The sequence below is a fragment of the Lampetra planeri genome, chromosome 78 (genome assembly GCF_965212315.1).
Source record: "Lampetra planeri chromosome 78, kcLamPlan1.2.h2, whole genome shotgun sequence".
Taxonomy (NCBI): Eukaryota; Metazoa; Chordata; class Hyperoartia; order Petromyzontiformes; family Petromyzontidae; genus Lampetra; species Lampetra planeri.
The window spans coordinates 3,284,193-3,298,773 of NC_136183.1; the positions used below are offsets into that span (position 1 = coordinate 3,284,193).

At 43.1% G+C, this 14,581-nt stretch overlaps 1 protein-coding gene across 4 annotated transcripts in view; it reads right to left on the minus strand.

Moving 5' to 3' along the window:
- Window positions 1-14,581, minus strand: part of LOC144738134 (uncharacterized) — a 66,161-nt gene that overhangs the window by 14,105 nt on the left and 37,475 nt on the right. The window contains exons 2-3 of one of the 4 annotated variants that reach the window (XM_078621072.1): window positions 13,541-13,613; window positions 1,547-2,585 (exon numbers count right to left, since the gene is read on the minus strand). In XM_078621072.1, the coding sequence (XP_078477198.1) occupies window positions 1,547-1,857 (311 nt within the window). In that variant the 5' untranslated portion in view covers window positions 1,858-2,585; window positions 13,541-13,613. Of the gene's footprint in view, window positions 1-1,546; window positions 2,586-12,501; window positions 13,343-13,526; window positions 13,614-14,581 lie in introns of those variants that run through there. The other 3 variants (XR_013589146.1, XR_013589145.1, XR_013589147.1) reach the window with 3 other exon arrangements.

Genomic DNA, 14,581 nt, shown 5'->3' on the forward strand with positions numbered 1-14,581 from the left:
CATGTGACAAAGGTGAATCTATTGGAGCTTCATTGTCTCAAGCTTACACATCTACCGGGTCTCCATTTGACTTTGTATTGTTTAAGAAGTCCAGCCACACCTCCACTCCCACAAACTACTGGGAGTTGCCTCGCTCTGCCTCACAGTCAGAATTCTCCTCCTGCTACACGTTGCCTCCATCGGTGTGAAGGTCCGATTTTGTAGTTGAATCTTCATTTTCACATTTTACCGTCACTTCGTCGCTCTTCACTGCCGCATCTTCACATTTCACCTACGCCTCTTCAAATTTCACCTTGATACATTTTAAAGTGTCCAAGCTGGAATTTTCTTGTAGTTCTTATCATTAAGGATGGGCGCCTGGCAGCACTTTTGACTTTCACAAGCCTCTGCTCCTTGGGGATCTTTTGATGCCTGTGTAATGGGTTCATATTAGGCGCACACACTTCTTGGGAGACAACACTCATTTCTTAATGAACACAACAGTGACTCAACAGTTACTCTTACTTTACACATAGGGTGTGACCACCGACCTACCCTAGCTAACACACACTTATCTCTTAGCTACTCTAGCGTGACCCAGCCAGGTGGCTGCTGGCGGTCCGCTCACTGTAGGCATTCTCTTCTTGGCATCTTCACGAGGCATCTTCATTCTCGGCACGGGCAGCCTCGAACCCCGAGGCTGCTTATATGGGCCTTGGCGTGCCCGGCCTCACCCTGGCCACGCCTCCCTTCGAGCACCCTCTCGAAGCCCCCCTACTGTCCACGTGCCCCCCCTCGGTCCCCCTCGGATTCGGTCACGTGTCCAGCACCGGCCCTGACGTCATTCCCGCCTCCAGCCGGGATGACGTCATGTGTGTGTGCAGACCCACGTGGTCGTAACGCAGTGACGTCACACGTGTGCGTGTGTACACAGCAGCGACACCACAATCATTACACCTGTGTTCTCTGGTGATTTTTAAGAGCAGGTGAACCTGGAAATGCCTTCCCACACACACTGCACATGAAGGGTTTCTCCGTGTGTTCTCTGGTGGATCTGAAGAACTGATGACCGTGCAAATGTCTTTTCACAGACAGTACTTTCTTTGGTGTTCTTTTAGTCTGTGACAAAAGTGCATTTATTGGAGCTTCATTGTCTCAAGCTTACACATCTACCGGGTCTGCATTTGACTTTGTATTGTCTAAGAAGTCCACCCACACCTCCACTTCCACAAACTGCTGGGAGGTTCCTCGCTCTGCCTCACAGTCAGAATTCTCCTCCTGCTTCACGTTGCCTACATCGATGTGAAGGTCCCATTTTGGAGTTGAATCTTCATCTTCACATTTTACCATCGCTTCTTCGCTCTTCACCATCACTTCTTCACATTTCACCTCTTCAAAATCCACCTTGATACATTTCATTGCATCCATGCTGGAATTAAATTCTGGTTCTTTTTTCAGCAGGGATGGGCTCATTGCAGCACTTGGACTTGCACAAGCCGATTTCAGACTCCGCTCCTTGGGGATCTTCTGATGTCTGTGTGTTCTGTGGTGTCTTTGAAGATGTGATGACCGTGCAAATGCCTTCCCACACACAGTGCACTTGAAGGGTTTCTCTCCTGTGTGCGTTCTCTGGTGGTCGTCAAGACTTGATGACTGTGTAAATGCCTTCTCACACACAGTGCACTTGAAGGGTTTCTCCCCTGTGTGCGTTCTCTGGTGGTCGTCAAGACTTGATGACTGTGTAAATGCCTTCTCACACACAGTGCACTTGAAGGGTTTCTCCCCTGTGTGCGTTCTCTGGTGGTCGTCAAGATTTGATGACTGTGTAAATGCCTTCTCACACACAGTGCACTTGAAGGTTTTCTCCTCTGTGTGCATTCTCTGGTGTTTTTTTTAAGATGTGATGACTCTGTAAATGCCTTCTCACACACAGTGCACTTGAAGGGTTTCTCCCCTGTGTGCGTTCTCTGGTGTTTTTTAAGATGTGATGACTCTGTAAATGCGCTTCCACACACAGTGCACTTGAAGGGTTTCGCTCTTGTGTGCTCTCTGGTGTCTTTTAAGACTTGATGACTCTGTAAATGCCTTCTCACACATAGTGTACTTGAAGGGTTTCTCTCCTGCGTGCGTTCTCTGGTGACTCTGAAGATTTGATGACTTTGCAAATGCCTTCTCACACACACTGCACTTGAAGGGGTTCTCTCCCATGTGTGTTCTTTGGTGTTTTTGAAGAGATGATGACTTTGCAAATGCTTTATCGCACAAAAGGCACCTGAAGGGTTTCTCTCCCCTGTGTTATCTGGTGTTGTTTCAGAGGAGATGAACCTAAAAATACCTTTACACACAAACTGCACTTGAAAGGTTTCTCTTCCGTGTGTGTTCTCTGGTGGATCTGAAGAGTTGATAACTGTGCATATGCCTTGTCACACACAGTGCACTTGAATGGTTTTTCTCCTGTGTGAGTTTTCTGGTGCTGTGTCAAACTTCCAGTACGATCCGTGCTGTTTGCATACTGGTCGCATTGTTTCCTTCTTGTACCGAGCTGTGCGGAGTCCTTTTACTCCATCAGACCAATTTTGCAGAGGAAGAGTCAGAGGAAGCGTCAGCTGCAGTCAGAAAGACATATCCACACCATCTACGTCAGTATCAAGGCACAGATGAATAGCATATATACAAAGTCACATATGACTTACACATCTATACTTATTCATATATTCATGATATAGTGAAAATAATTCCCCAATTCATCACGCGGGCTGTTAAGGCACACAATGAGAGGGCCAATGGTCATATGCCTTGATGCTCTAGTATCTTCAAAATTAATGTTTACCCAAAACTCCAAGCACACAATTTCGGCTGTCTAGCTATGAAAGGAATATTTAAGAAAAATTCAGCTATAATAGCAAAGTGTGTTGAAAATAATACTATTTGTATTATGCAGAAATACATAAATTAATGTTCAATCGAAACTTCGAGGTGGAAGCGAGGCTCAGATTTGCTTGAATGCCCGGATGAACAGATCTAATTTCAGCTGCATTTGTGCTGAGATATTTTCCTGACTGTTTTCATTCTTACAAAAAGTCCCAGAGGAAAACTAAATTAAACTATTGTTTTGATTTAAGCTACATTTCCAATAGTTAATATACTTTACTGCAAATACAAACTTGACACTGTCACACACCCGCATGGTAAAAAGGTGGTGGTGTGTCCAGAACCATGCCTGGCCACCTTCATCTGCTCAGTATTAATGCTTCCTCACACTTTACCATGTAATTAATTCAATATGAATCAACATAGCAGGGGCCCACAACAAGTTCAGCTTTCACTTACACTATGTAACACGATTTTTGTCCCTGGATGGCTAGTGTTATATTTTTTATTGGTTATGCCCACACACTTCCCTTTCGTGACCAGGACTTTACGTTAAGGAATGACACAAATGAACACATTTTCTCATTGAAAATAGGTAAATTTCAAAATATCACTGTCCTGGTCACAAAAGCAAAGTTTGTGGGGAATAATAAGCAATTAGAAAATAACACTTACTACGCAGGGCCAATTTTTTTTTGTTCCGTAGTGTTATCAATCATGTTTGCTGTCGGCGATAATCAAACTAATTGTTGAGTTCATAATGCAGTGAAATAACTGCGCTACAGCTCCCCACAAAGATACACATGCATTTCACATGGATCATTAACATCTGACCTATAAACGTCATTATTTCTGTCTGTGTGTCTGTCTGTGTACAAAACTTGCGAAGGATTTGGTTTAAAACAAAAGAACCCAGGTACCACACCATAAGCCCTGTAAGTGAGCCAGTGCTATTCCATTTTCGCATCAGTCTACTTTAAAGTATCTTCTTGGTTCTTTCGGTAAAGTCACGTAGAAGGGAAGTAATAAAATAATAAAAATAAAATACGTAAAAATAAAACCAGGTCCGTCGAGGCGACAGAGTCCGTCGAGGCGACAGACTCCAAGCACGTGTGCTGTTTCATTCAGACGCTGTCGCCTCGACGGACCTGGTTTTCACCTGAGGATGGCTGCTTGCGTTGTGGCCGAAACGTCGTGAGAATTATTTTATTGTGTTTTATTTTTATTATTGTATTACTTCCCTTCTACGTGAATTTACCGAAAGAACCAAGAAGATGAATCCCTGCAGTCACGAAAGCTTTAAATCGAAATTTACTTTAAAGTAGTTAAATAAAAAATGTAGTGCTAAAGTCATGTATATAAAAAACTATTTTCAAACTTATTTACTCTATAAAAGTTTGTGTGTGCGTGGGCACGTCCATGTGGGTGTGTGAGTCTACATATGTGTATGCGTTGTGTGTGCGAGTTCGTGTGTGTGTGTGCGATGAATCAGATGCCTTCTATGACCTCCTGTCACAGGTGCTAGCTCAAGTGGTCCCACGGGATAGAGTCATCTTGTTGGGTGACTTCCATGCCCGAGTTGGTCATGATGCTGGCACCTGGTCTGGAGTGATTGCAAGGCATGGGCCAGATCAGCTTAATAACAACGGTAGGAGGCTACTCGATGCATGCCGGGTCCAAGCAAGAACATCTTCTGGACTACATAGTGACGGAACAGCGGATGCGGGCCCATGTCCTTGACACCAGGACCTACCGTGGAGCTGATCTGCCCATCGACGTCTCAAGATGGCGGCGGCGTGTGCAGCGGTGTCAGTTGGAAAACAATCAAAAGTATCGAAAAGGCATCTAACACAGATAATCTGCCCGTTGAGCTTAACCGAAATGGGGAATATTTTTCAGAGCCCCAAAAAATAGTTGACAATTTTAACCTTCATTTTTCTGATAATGTATTGGGAGTCACCCCTGCGCATGCAAATTCCTACACCCCTGTCCAAACATTAAACGAATTGTTTCCAGCCAATCCACGAAAGTAATGTTCTGAAACAACTGTCCTACCTCAAAGGGTCTTCCTCTACCGGAGCAGATAGTATTCCCGTCTTTGCTCTGCTAACTGTTGGTCACCTAATATACAAACCTATAGCCCATATTTTCAACCTGTCCATCAAAGAAGCATCAATACCTCTAGAATGGAAACATTCATATGTTCGTCCACTTCACAAAGGGGGCCCTAAAGATGATCCAAATAACTACCGACCAATCTCAATTTTGTCCCCGTTGATGAAAATTTTAGAAAAATTATTGAACTACCAAATTAGCAGTTTCCTGTCCGACAACATTTTATTACATCGAAAACAATCTGGGTTCCGAAAAAAATACAGCACCACATCTGCTGCATTAGACTCTCTGAATCACATTTACAGTAGCCTTGATAATAAGCAGTACTGCGTAAGTCTTTTTCTTGACTTGTTCAAAGCCTTTGATACAGTCGACCACAACACCCTGCTTAGTAAACTAAGTTGCCTCCGTTTCTCCAAACACGCAGTAGAATGGTTAAAAAATTACCTCTCTTTTCGCACCCAAACTGTACTCACAGATGGTTGGAGGTCAAACAGTGTTAAGATAACAAAAGGGGTTCCACAGGGTTCAATCCTCGGCCCCCTCTTGTTCTCTCTTTATGTCAATGAATTGGGCACTGACCTGGATCATTCCATGGTAAATCTTTTTGCAGATGACACGATACTGATTACTGCTGGCCGCTCTCTGGATGACGTGATTGCTAAGCTCCAGGGGGATTTCAACAAACTACAACATCAGCTAGTTGCTCTTAAACTAGTCCTGAATACCTCCAAAACCAAGGTGCTATGCTTCTCACCAGGACTAAAGCAGGAAGTAATTTTTCCCCAATTACATTCCTTAAATAATTATCAAATAGAGCAAGTCAAGATCTATAAGTATATCGGGGTCATTCTTGATTCAAAACTGAAATTTGAAGATCACATTGATTATATTCGTAAAAAAACTTTAATTAAAATTGGTTTTCTGTATCGACACAAGCACTGCTTCCCCCCTATGTTCCGTTTGGAATTGATAAAAGCTACCATACTGCATGTACTTGATTACTGTGACATCGTGGATAAATCAGCCCCAAGTACTGTACTGAAGAAGCTTGACTCAATGTATCACTCGGCCTTACGATTTGCATTGAACTGCCCATATAGGACTCACCACTGTGATCTCTACATTGGGTCAAACTTAACATCTCACAATGTTCGACGGCTTGTGCATCAGATCTTATTTATTCATGATGTACTTGCAAAAAAATCCGCAGATTACCTGCTGGATCTCCTCTCTGTTTCAAAGAACAAATTTGACCTAAGGTCTTCGCTCATTTACCAGCTTCACATTCCCTATTGCCGTACAAATACTGGAGGAAGGGCCTTTGCTATTGATGCCCCCAGGGTCTGGAATGCTATTGCCAATAAACTGCAACTTGAATCACTACCTATGAGATCTTCACTCAAAACTGCTCTAGAGGAGTTGTACACCTCTAGCTGCCACTGCAATTTAGTGGCCTAAAATACAATGTTTCGCTCCGGATGATTGCTGCAAAGTATGACCTGTGTTTTGATTTAGTGTGCTGATCTTAAAAGGTGCATTGAAAAATGTTGATACTCCGACTGATGCTCCTACTGTTGTGGAGTGACTCATGCAGCCAGCTATGGCTGCAGAATTTGGTAGTACCTGTTGTTTATGTAGTTTATTGTGAAAATTCGGTCACAGTTCCTATGACCACTGTTTCATTGCTTTTATGGCTTTATTTTGATTTTCGAAAAGTTTTTTGGTTTGGCCATGTTTGTTTGCTGTAGTACAGAGTTAGACTGATGGCCTTAATCTAAGTTGTCTTGTGGTTGTTGTTGTTTGACTTGCATCCCACTGGGATTTTTGCACAGTGTTGGTGTACGGTGCTTTTTATGCAATATTTTGCTGTCTTTTCTTGGATTTTCTGTTTGCACATAGTCACTATAAGATGTATTCTTGTTCATGTTTTTGTTTGTTTCGGTTGCACCCGATTTAAGAGCCGAATGGCTCACAGGGCTATACCTAATAAATGAACTTGAACTTGAGTTGTGCTGCGTGAGTGTGAGGTGTGCATGAGAATGAGCTGCGTGTGAGCTGCGTGTGAGCTGTGTGTGTTTAAATTGAGATTGGCGGCTTAATCGAGACGCCGTGCCCTGTGCATTGTGCTGAGGAAGGCCCGTTTGCAGACACGTCGCCTCTATATATATTGCCAAACGTGTTTGAGTTTTTGTCTTGTGCACCACTGCCTAAGCAGCAGCATCACGCAACAGGCTGTTATGCGGCGTGTGTGGCTTACGGTTAAGCGGTGTGTATGGCTTAACGACGAGTGAGGGAGCGAGGCCTTGCCTGGATTGGGCCGAGGCCTCCACCCCCCCCACCCGCCGATTGGAAGCAGTGGCGCAGCGTGGGGAAGGATAAACTCAACTTAAAGGGATACAGCTAAAGGATAAAGCCTACGTGTTCGACAAACTAAACTTGTTCTTTGATCTAATGTTCTAATGTTCACGCCGTCAACTCGCCGACATCTTCGAGATTTTAACGGAGGCTGCTTGGTTGAGGATTCGAAATAACCACCTCACCACGATCACTGTGGGGGTATCGTGAGTAACCGCAGCAACAACTACTGCAGCTGTGCCACGGGTGGGGTGGAGGCAGCGGCGGCGGCTGCAATCCATCAGGGCTGACTCGTGGCGGTGTTCACTGCATGGAGAGAGACGCCACCACCCACACGGAGGTTGCGGCCTAGCTCGCGCCCCCCACGCACCCCCCTGCTTGCCTGGATATCCCTGCCGGCGAAGGTGCGATGCATTGAGAGCGACGCCACCCACACAGAAGTTGTGGCCTAGCTCGCCCCCTCAAGCTCCTCCAAACACTCTAGCACACGGGCAAGAAGCCGTGTATGTGTGACGAGTGCGGCAAGACATTTCTCAACACTCGGCCTACAAGTATTTTTTTTTCTTTTCGCTTGTGTGTTAAACTGTGTGCAACCCTGATATTTTAAAGATGGCAATTCTCCTGCTGTGTATCCTACTGCTGTCCCTCCCAGCTATATCTAGTGCCACACTCAACTCTACAAACGGCTACCCGCCTAACTTCGCGTCCATACTTGTTGCTCAATTTTCCACTACACCTGCTAATGAAACAGCTTATAGACATATTCTTGGTTCTTTCGGTAAAGTCACGTAGAAGGGAAATAATAAAATAATATTAATATAAAACAATAAAAATAATATTTATATTATTTTATTATTTCCCTTCTACGTGACTTTACCGAAAGAACCAAAAATATAAATCCCTGCAGTCACGAAAGCTTTAAATCAAAAGCTTATAGACACTTCTAACCCTATCTTTGTCCCATTATTTCACCAGTACTCCTTCCAAACTTCATTCTGCTCTTAAAAATATAACCAACTGCGAGCTGCTGCTATTCGTCCAAGGTTCGCCGCTCTTCATCCTTTCACAGAAAATACCTGTGCAGACTATTAATTCTACTTGTCATGTTTCTGGGTGGTATTGAGCTTCATCCTAGCACAAATGAAAAGAACTCGTATAATTCTGTAGATTTTTCTGGCAGAAAAGGTGTCGGTGTTCTACATGTCAACATCAGAGGGCCTGTGATTAAATTAAGTCAACTAAAACTTGAAGAGGCAAATCTGGACCGGGATATTTTTTGCCTAAAAGAAACATTCCTCACTCCTGCCTTTAATGACTTGCAGATTACGATTGGCAACTACAACCTTTCTCGGCGTGACCGAGGATCTAAAGGAGGTGGAATTGCCATCTATGTTCGTAATACTATTGCATGTTCACCAGCTCACTAATTGTTTAAAAAAAAGTTGCTTTGAAGGTCTGGCTCTCAGAATAACTGTCCCAAATAATCAACAGATATTGGTAGTGTGCTGCTATACCGCCTAGTGGGAAGGATGTTGAAGCTGCGTCTGCACCGAGAGAGCTTCTTGGGGGGCTCCCTAAAGGTGAAATAATTTTAGTGGGTGATCAAAATTGGAATTGGCTAAACCCGCCGGCCGTGGCCACAAATTTTGCAGATGAATTTAGCCTGTTTCAATAAATGTCCCCACAATACCCAACCTAAAAAATCCGGGACAGTCATCTCTGCTAGATGTGCTATTGACAAATGCCCCTCACAATTTTGTACTGACTAATGTTCTGGCTAATAGCCTAAGTGATCACTCCTTCATATTTGGGGTGAGATCATCAGCCAGACCCAAAGCCCCCCCTAAATTGGTTGAGAAGCACTCCGAGAGAAACTTTAGCATTCAGGAATTTACTAATGATGTGCTTCACTCGGTTATTGACAAGGTCTGTGATATCCCCAACCTGACTACAGCTTGGGAGACCTTCAGAAACACGTTTCTCCAAATTATTAACAAACATGCTCCGTTTGTATAGATTTAAAACTAAAGGCAACTGCCCACCATGGTTTGATCCTTTGATTACTAAGCTATGAAAACTAGGGACAAGGCTTGGGCATGTGCTCAGAAAATTAATTTGATCAATGACTGGCTAGAATGCAGGATTTTAAGGAATAGATGCGTCAAAAAAATACGGCATGCAAAAAATGCCTACTTTTCCTCCACTCTCCTGGAATCAAGTGGAAATGCCAGGATCTGCTGGAAAACAACATTTTTTTTCGAAAAGGCATCCAAAACAGATAATCTGCCCATTGAGCTTCCCCGAAATGGGGAATATTTTTCAGAGCCCAAAAAATATGTTGACAATTTTAACCTTAATTTTTCTGAAGCTGGTAACCTTTTTGATAATGTACTGGGAGTCACCCCTGCTCATTCAAATTCCTATACCCCTGTCTAAACATTGAACAAATTTAGTTTCCAGCCAATCCACGAAAGTAATGTCATACCTCAAAGGGTCCTCCCCTCTAACGTAGCAGATAGTATTCCCGTCTTTGCTCTGCTAACTGTTGGTCACCTAATATATAAACCTATAGCCCATATTTTCAACCGGTCCATCAAATAAGAATCAGTACCTCAAGAATGGAAACATTCCTATGTCCGTCCACTTCACAAAGGGAGCCCTAAAGATGTGATCTTAATAACTACCGACCTATCTCAATTTTGTCCCCGTTGACGAAAATTTTTGAAATAATTATTGAACTACCAAATTAGCAGTTTCCTGTCCAACAACAATCTATTACATCTAACACAATCTGGGTTCCGAAAAAAATACAGCACCACATCTGCTGCATTAGTAGCCTTGATAAAATGTAGTACTGCGCCAGTCTTTTTCTTGACTCGTCCAAAGCCTTTGATACAGTCGACCACAACACCCTGCTTAGTAAACTAAGTTGCCTCGGTTACTCCAAACATGCAGTAAAATGGTTAAAAATGTACCTCTTTTCTCGCACCCAAACTGTATTCACAGATGGTTGAAGGTCAGTGTTAAGATAACAAAAGAGATTCCACAGGGTTCCATCCGTCGGCCCCCTCTTGTTCTCTCTTTATGTCAATGACTTGGGCACTGATCTAGATCATTCCAGGGTAAATCGTTTTGCAGATGACACGATACTGATTACTGCTGGCCGTTCTCCGGATGACGTGATTGCTAAGCTCCAGGGTGATTTCAACAAACTACAACATCAGCTAGTTGCTCTTAAACTAGTCCTGAATACCTCGAAAACCAAGGTGCTATGCTTCTCACCAGGACTAAAGCAGGAACTTCATTTTCCCCAATTACATTCCTTAAATATTGATCAAATAGAGCAAGTCAAGATCTATAAGTATCTTGGGGTCATCCTGGATTTAAAACTGAATTTTGAAGATCACATTGATTATATTTGTAAAAAGACAAAAATAAAAATTGGTTTTCTGTATCGACAGAAGCACTGCTATGTTCCATTAGGAATTGATAAAAGCTACCATACTGCCTCTACTTGATTACTGTGACATCGTATATAATACAGCTCCAAGTACTGTACTGAAGTAGCTCGACTCAATTTATCACTCGGCCTTAAGATTTGCATTGAACTGCCTATATAGGACTCACCACTGTGATCTCTACATTGGGTCAAACTTAACATCTCTTAACATTCGACGGCTTGTGCACCAGATCATATTTATTCACGATGTACTTACAAAATAATCTGCAGACTACCTGCTGGTTCTCCTCTCTGTTTCGAAGAAAAAGTATGTGACCTAAGGTCTTTGCTCATTTACCAGCTTCACATTCCTTATTGCCGTACAAAAACTGGAGGAAGGGCCTTTGCTATTGATGCTCCCAGGGTCTGGAATGCTATTGCCAATAAACTGCAACTTGTATCACTACCTATGAGATCTTCACTCAAAACTGCTCTAGAGGAGTTGTACACCCCTAGCTGCCACTGCTATTCAGTGGCCTAAAATCAAAAGTGTCGCTCCGGATGACCGCTGCAAAGTATAATCTTGTGTTTTGATTTAGTGTGCTGATCTTTAAAGGTGCATTGAACATTTTTGATACTCCTACGGATGCTCCTGCTGTTGTGGAGTGACTCATGCAGCCAGCTATGGCTACAGGGTTTGGTGGTACATGTTGTTTATGTGGTTAATTGTGAAATTTCGGTCACAGTTCCTATGATCACTGTTACATTGCTTCTATGGCTTTATTTTGTGATTTCGAAAAGTTTTTTGGTTTGGCCACGTTTGTTTGTTGTAGTACGGAGTTAAACTGATGGCATTAATCTAAGTGGTCGTGTGGTTGTTGTTGTTGTTGTCGTTTGACTTGCATCCCACTGCGATTTCTGCACACAGCGTTGGTGTAATGTGCTTTTTCTGGAAGACTTTGCAATTTTTTCCTGGATGTTTCTGTTTGTGCATAGTCACTTTAAGATGTTTTCTTGTTCATGTTTTTTGTTTGTTGCGGTTGCACCCGATTCAAGAGCCGAATGGCTCACAGGGCTAAACCAAATAAATTAAACCGAAACTGAAACCCCCTGCTCTCTGACGTCACAACTCCGCAATACCTCATCGGTGTGAGACGCTTGAGGTGTACCTCGCTAGTGACATCATGTCACAAAACGCCTTCTCACACAGGAAGGTGTTTGCCTTCAGGGAAGTCGTGTACTGTATACAATTATGTGAGTCGCTTGTAACTGCTTTCCCGTTAATTGTTGCCAATTATGGACTTGGACTGTTGTCCTCTCATAGAGTCCCTGGCACCTAATAATATGCCACACGGTGGCAGTGGGAGTTCGCAAAATGCCGATTTATCTATTTATTTAAAAGGGAAATGTGTGGATACGTGTCTGTTCGAAATGTTTAGCATACTTCCCAACATGCCACAAACATGAAATTTGGCATGTGGGTAGGTTCCATACTGTACACAATGTACACAGTATAAAAATAGACTTTTATATTTGGGGGGGGGGAAATGACCATGAAGTATGTGGCGTCAACCCGCATCACACCTGAGTTAAGCGCTCTGCAATGCTTATCCCTACCATATGGCTCTTCGCGCGCTGTACTTCTAGAGCTGTTAACAGTGTGCAGGTTGGTGCTTCCCTCTAGGCCGATGAAGCCATTGGCTTCTCGGAGTTTCAATACAATCCGTGCGAAGAACGGGTACAACTGATATCTTTAATATAAAGCAGGAATTACATCTGTTTGTTTGTGTGAAGCAGCAAAAACTCTCCAACGCTGAGCTCTGGCTACATGAAATTTTCACAGCTTATGCTGTCTGGAATTTCTAAGCGAACGCAACTATTTTCAGCTCGCCACGTCATTCTCTTCCCGAGTTGTCAAAATCGACCTTACATAGAAGTGGGTTACGGTTGAATATCCTCAAGTGAAAACATCCGATTTAGGTAAATTGATGTGTTTCGGCTTTTTTCTTTCTTGCAAGCATACATTTTTTCAGGGATTTTCAGTGAAAGATAATGGAATATGAAATTTGAAATTTATCCAAGACAAGAATCCAAGTCCAAGGCGAAGCCGGGTAGTGAAGCTAGTTACTAATAAACCTCAATGATCCGCTCAAAATTAGGGATTTTGATCGGATCGTTGGGGGGGCACGTGCCACCCCAACCCCACTGGCTCCACCACTGTCACACACTGGCACGGTTCACAGGTGGTGGTGTGTCCAGACCCACGCCTGGCCACCTTCACCTGCTCAGTATTAATGCTTCCTCACTCCACCAAGAAATTCATTGAGGATCAATCAACACAGCTGAGGCTGCGTGTCTTTCTCTCTCCCCGTGGTCGCGTTGATTTCCTTCCCGATCCCCGGGTTTCCCCTCCACATGTAGAGAGTGACCACCGCCACGTGTCTAGAGTGAACACCGCCACGCGTCCAGAGTGAACACCGCCACACGTCCAGAGTGAACACCACCACGTGACGAGAGTGAACACCGCCACATGTCCAGAGTGAACACCGCCACGCGTCCAGAGTGAACACCACCACGTGTCTAGAGTGAACACCGCCACACGTCCAGAGTGAACACCGCCACGCGTCCAGAGTGAACACCGCCACGCGTCCAGAGTGAACACCGCCACGCGCCTAGAGTGAACACTGCCACACGTCCAGAGTGAACACCGCCACGAGTCTTGAGAGAACACCACCACGCGTCTAGAGTGAACACCACCACGCTGTTGACAAGCCCCACCTTGTTGTTATTGTTGTTGTGGGCAGGTCGCTTCTGAAAACAAGAGTGGTACAGCAGCTCAAGCGGGCGTGGCCTGGTAAAAAAAAAAAACCGTGAATATTTAAAATAAAAACAAAGTTAGAAAGTAGCGAGCCAGGTGAAGAGAAATTAAAACTTAAGCAAGATACTCTTTGGTTCTTTCGGTAAAGTCACGTAGAATAAATAAATAAATTTATTAACAGCATACGACGTTTCAATTGCAACACAAGCAATCATCATCAGGTACAAATGAAAGAGAAAAAAAAACCTAGTAAACTTACAAATGTTATGCAATACAACACAGAGAGTCGGCTAACATAAGTCAACACCCCACCTGGTTGATAACGTTCTTCCAAAGATTGCTCAATTTGAGAGAGAGACAAAACACAGACACGGAGACACATAGACAGACACATAAGCAGAGAGAGATGACACAAAGACACACAGAGAGAGATACACACACATAGACACACAGAGAGAGATGACAGAGAGACACTCAGAGAGAGACACACATAGGCACACAGAGAAACAACGCCTCTGTATCGAAGTCAACATTGGGGGGGACCAAATCTTCAAGGGGGTCTGGGGTCCCCCACCAGAAAAATATATACATTTGAAAACTAATTTCCTGCCATTTCCTCCCTAAAATATTTCTTTAAGTTCACTAACACATGATTTGGATTTTTTTTATTTGATACAATGTCTAATAGTGTATTGTATTACATTGCTCTGTTGTTTTCTTTTTTACCTTTTCTTGTTTCATAGTGTGTAATGGCAGAGATTAGGGATTCATAAAGACCAACGCAATCATATAAACAGAAATCTATGCTTTGTTATATGAAGACAAGTCCAGATTTTGTGGCCAAGGTTTAGCAAATTGTTGTTTTTATTAACATAGCATCGCAATTATTATTTACAAATATTTTTACAGCAATATATTGGAGGGGCATATTTGATTATTATAATTATAACATTATAATTATTATAACATATTATTTATTATTATAACATATTATTATAATT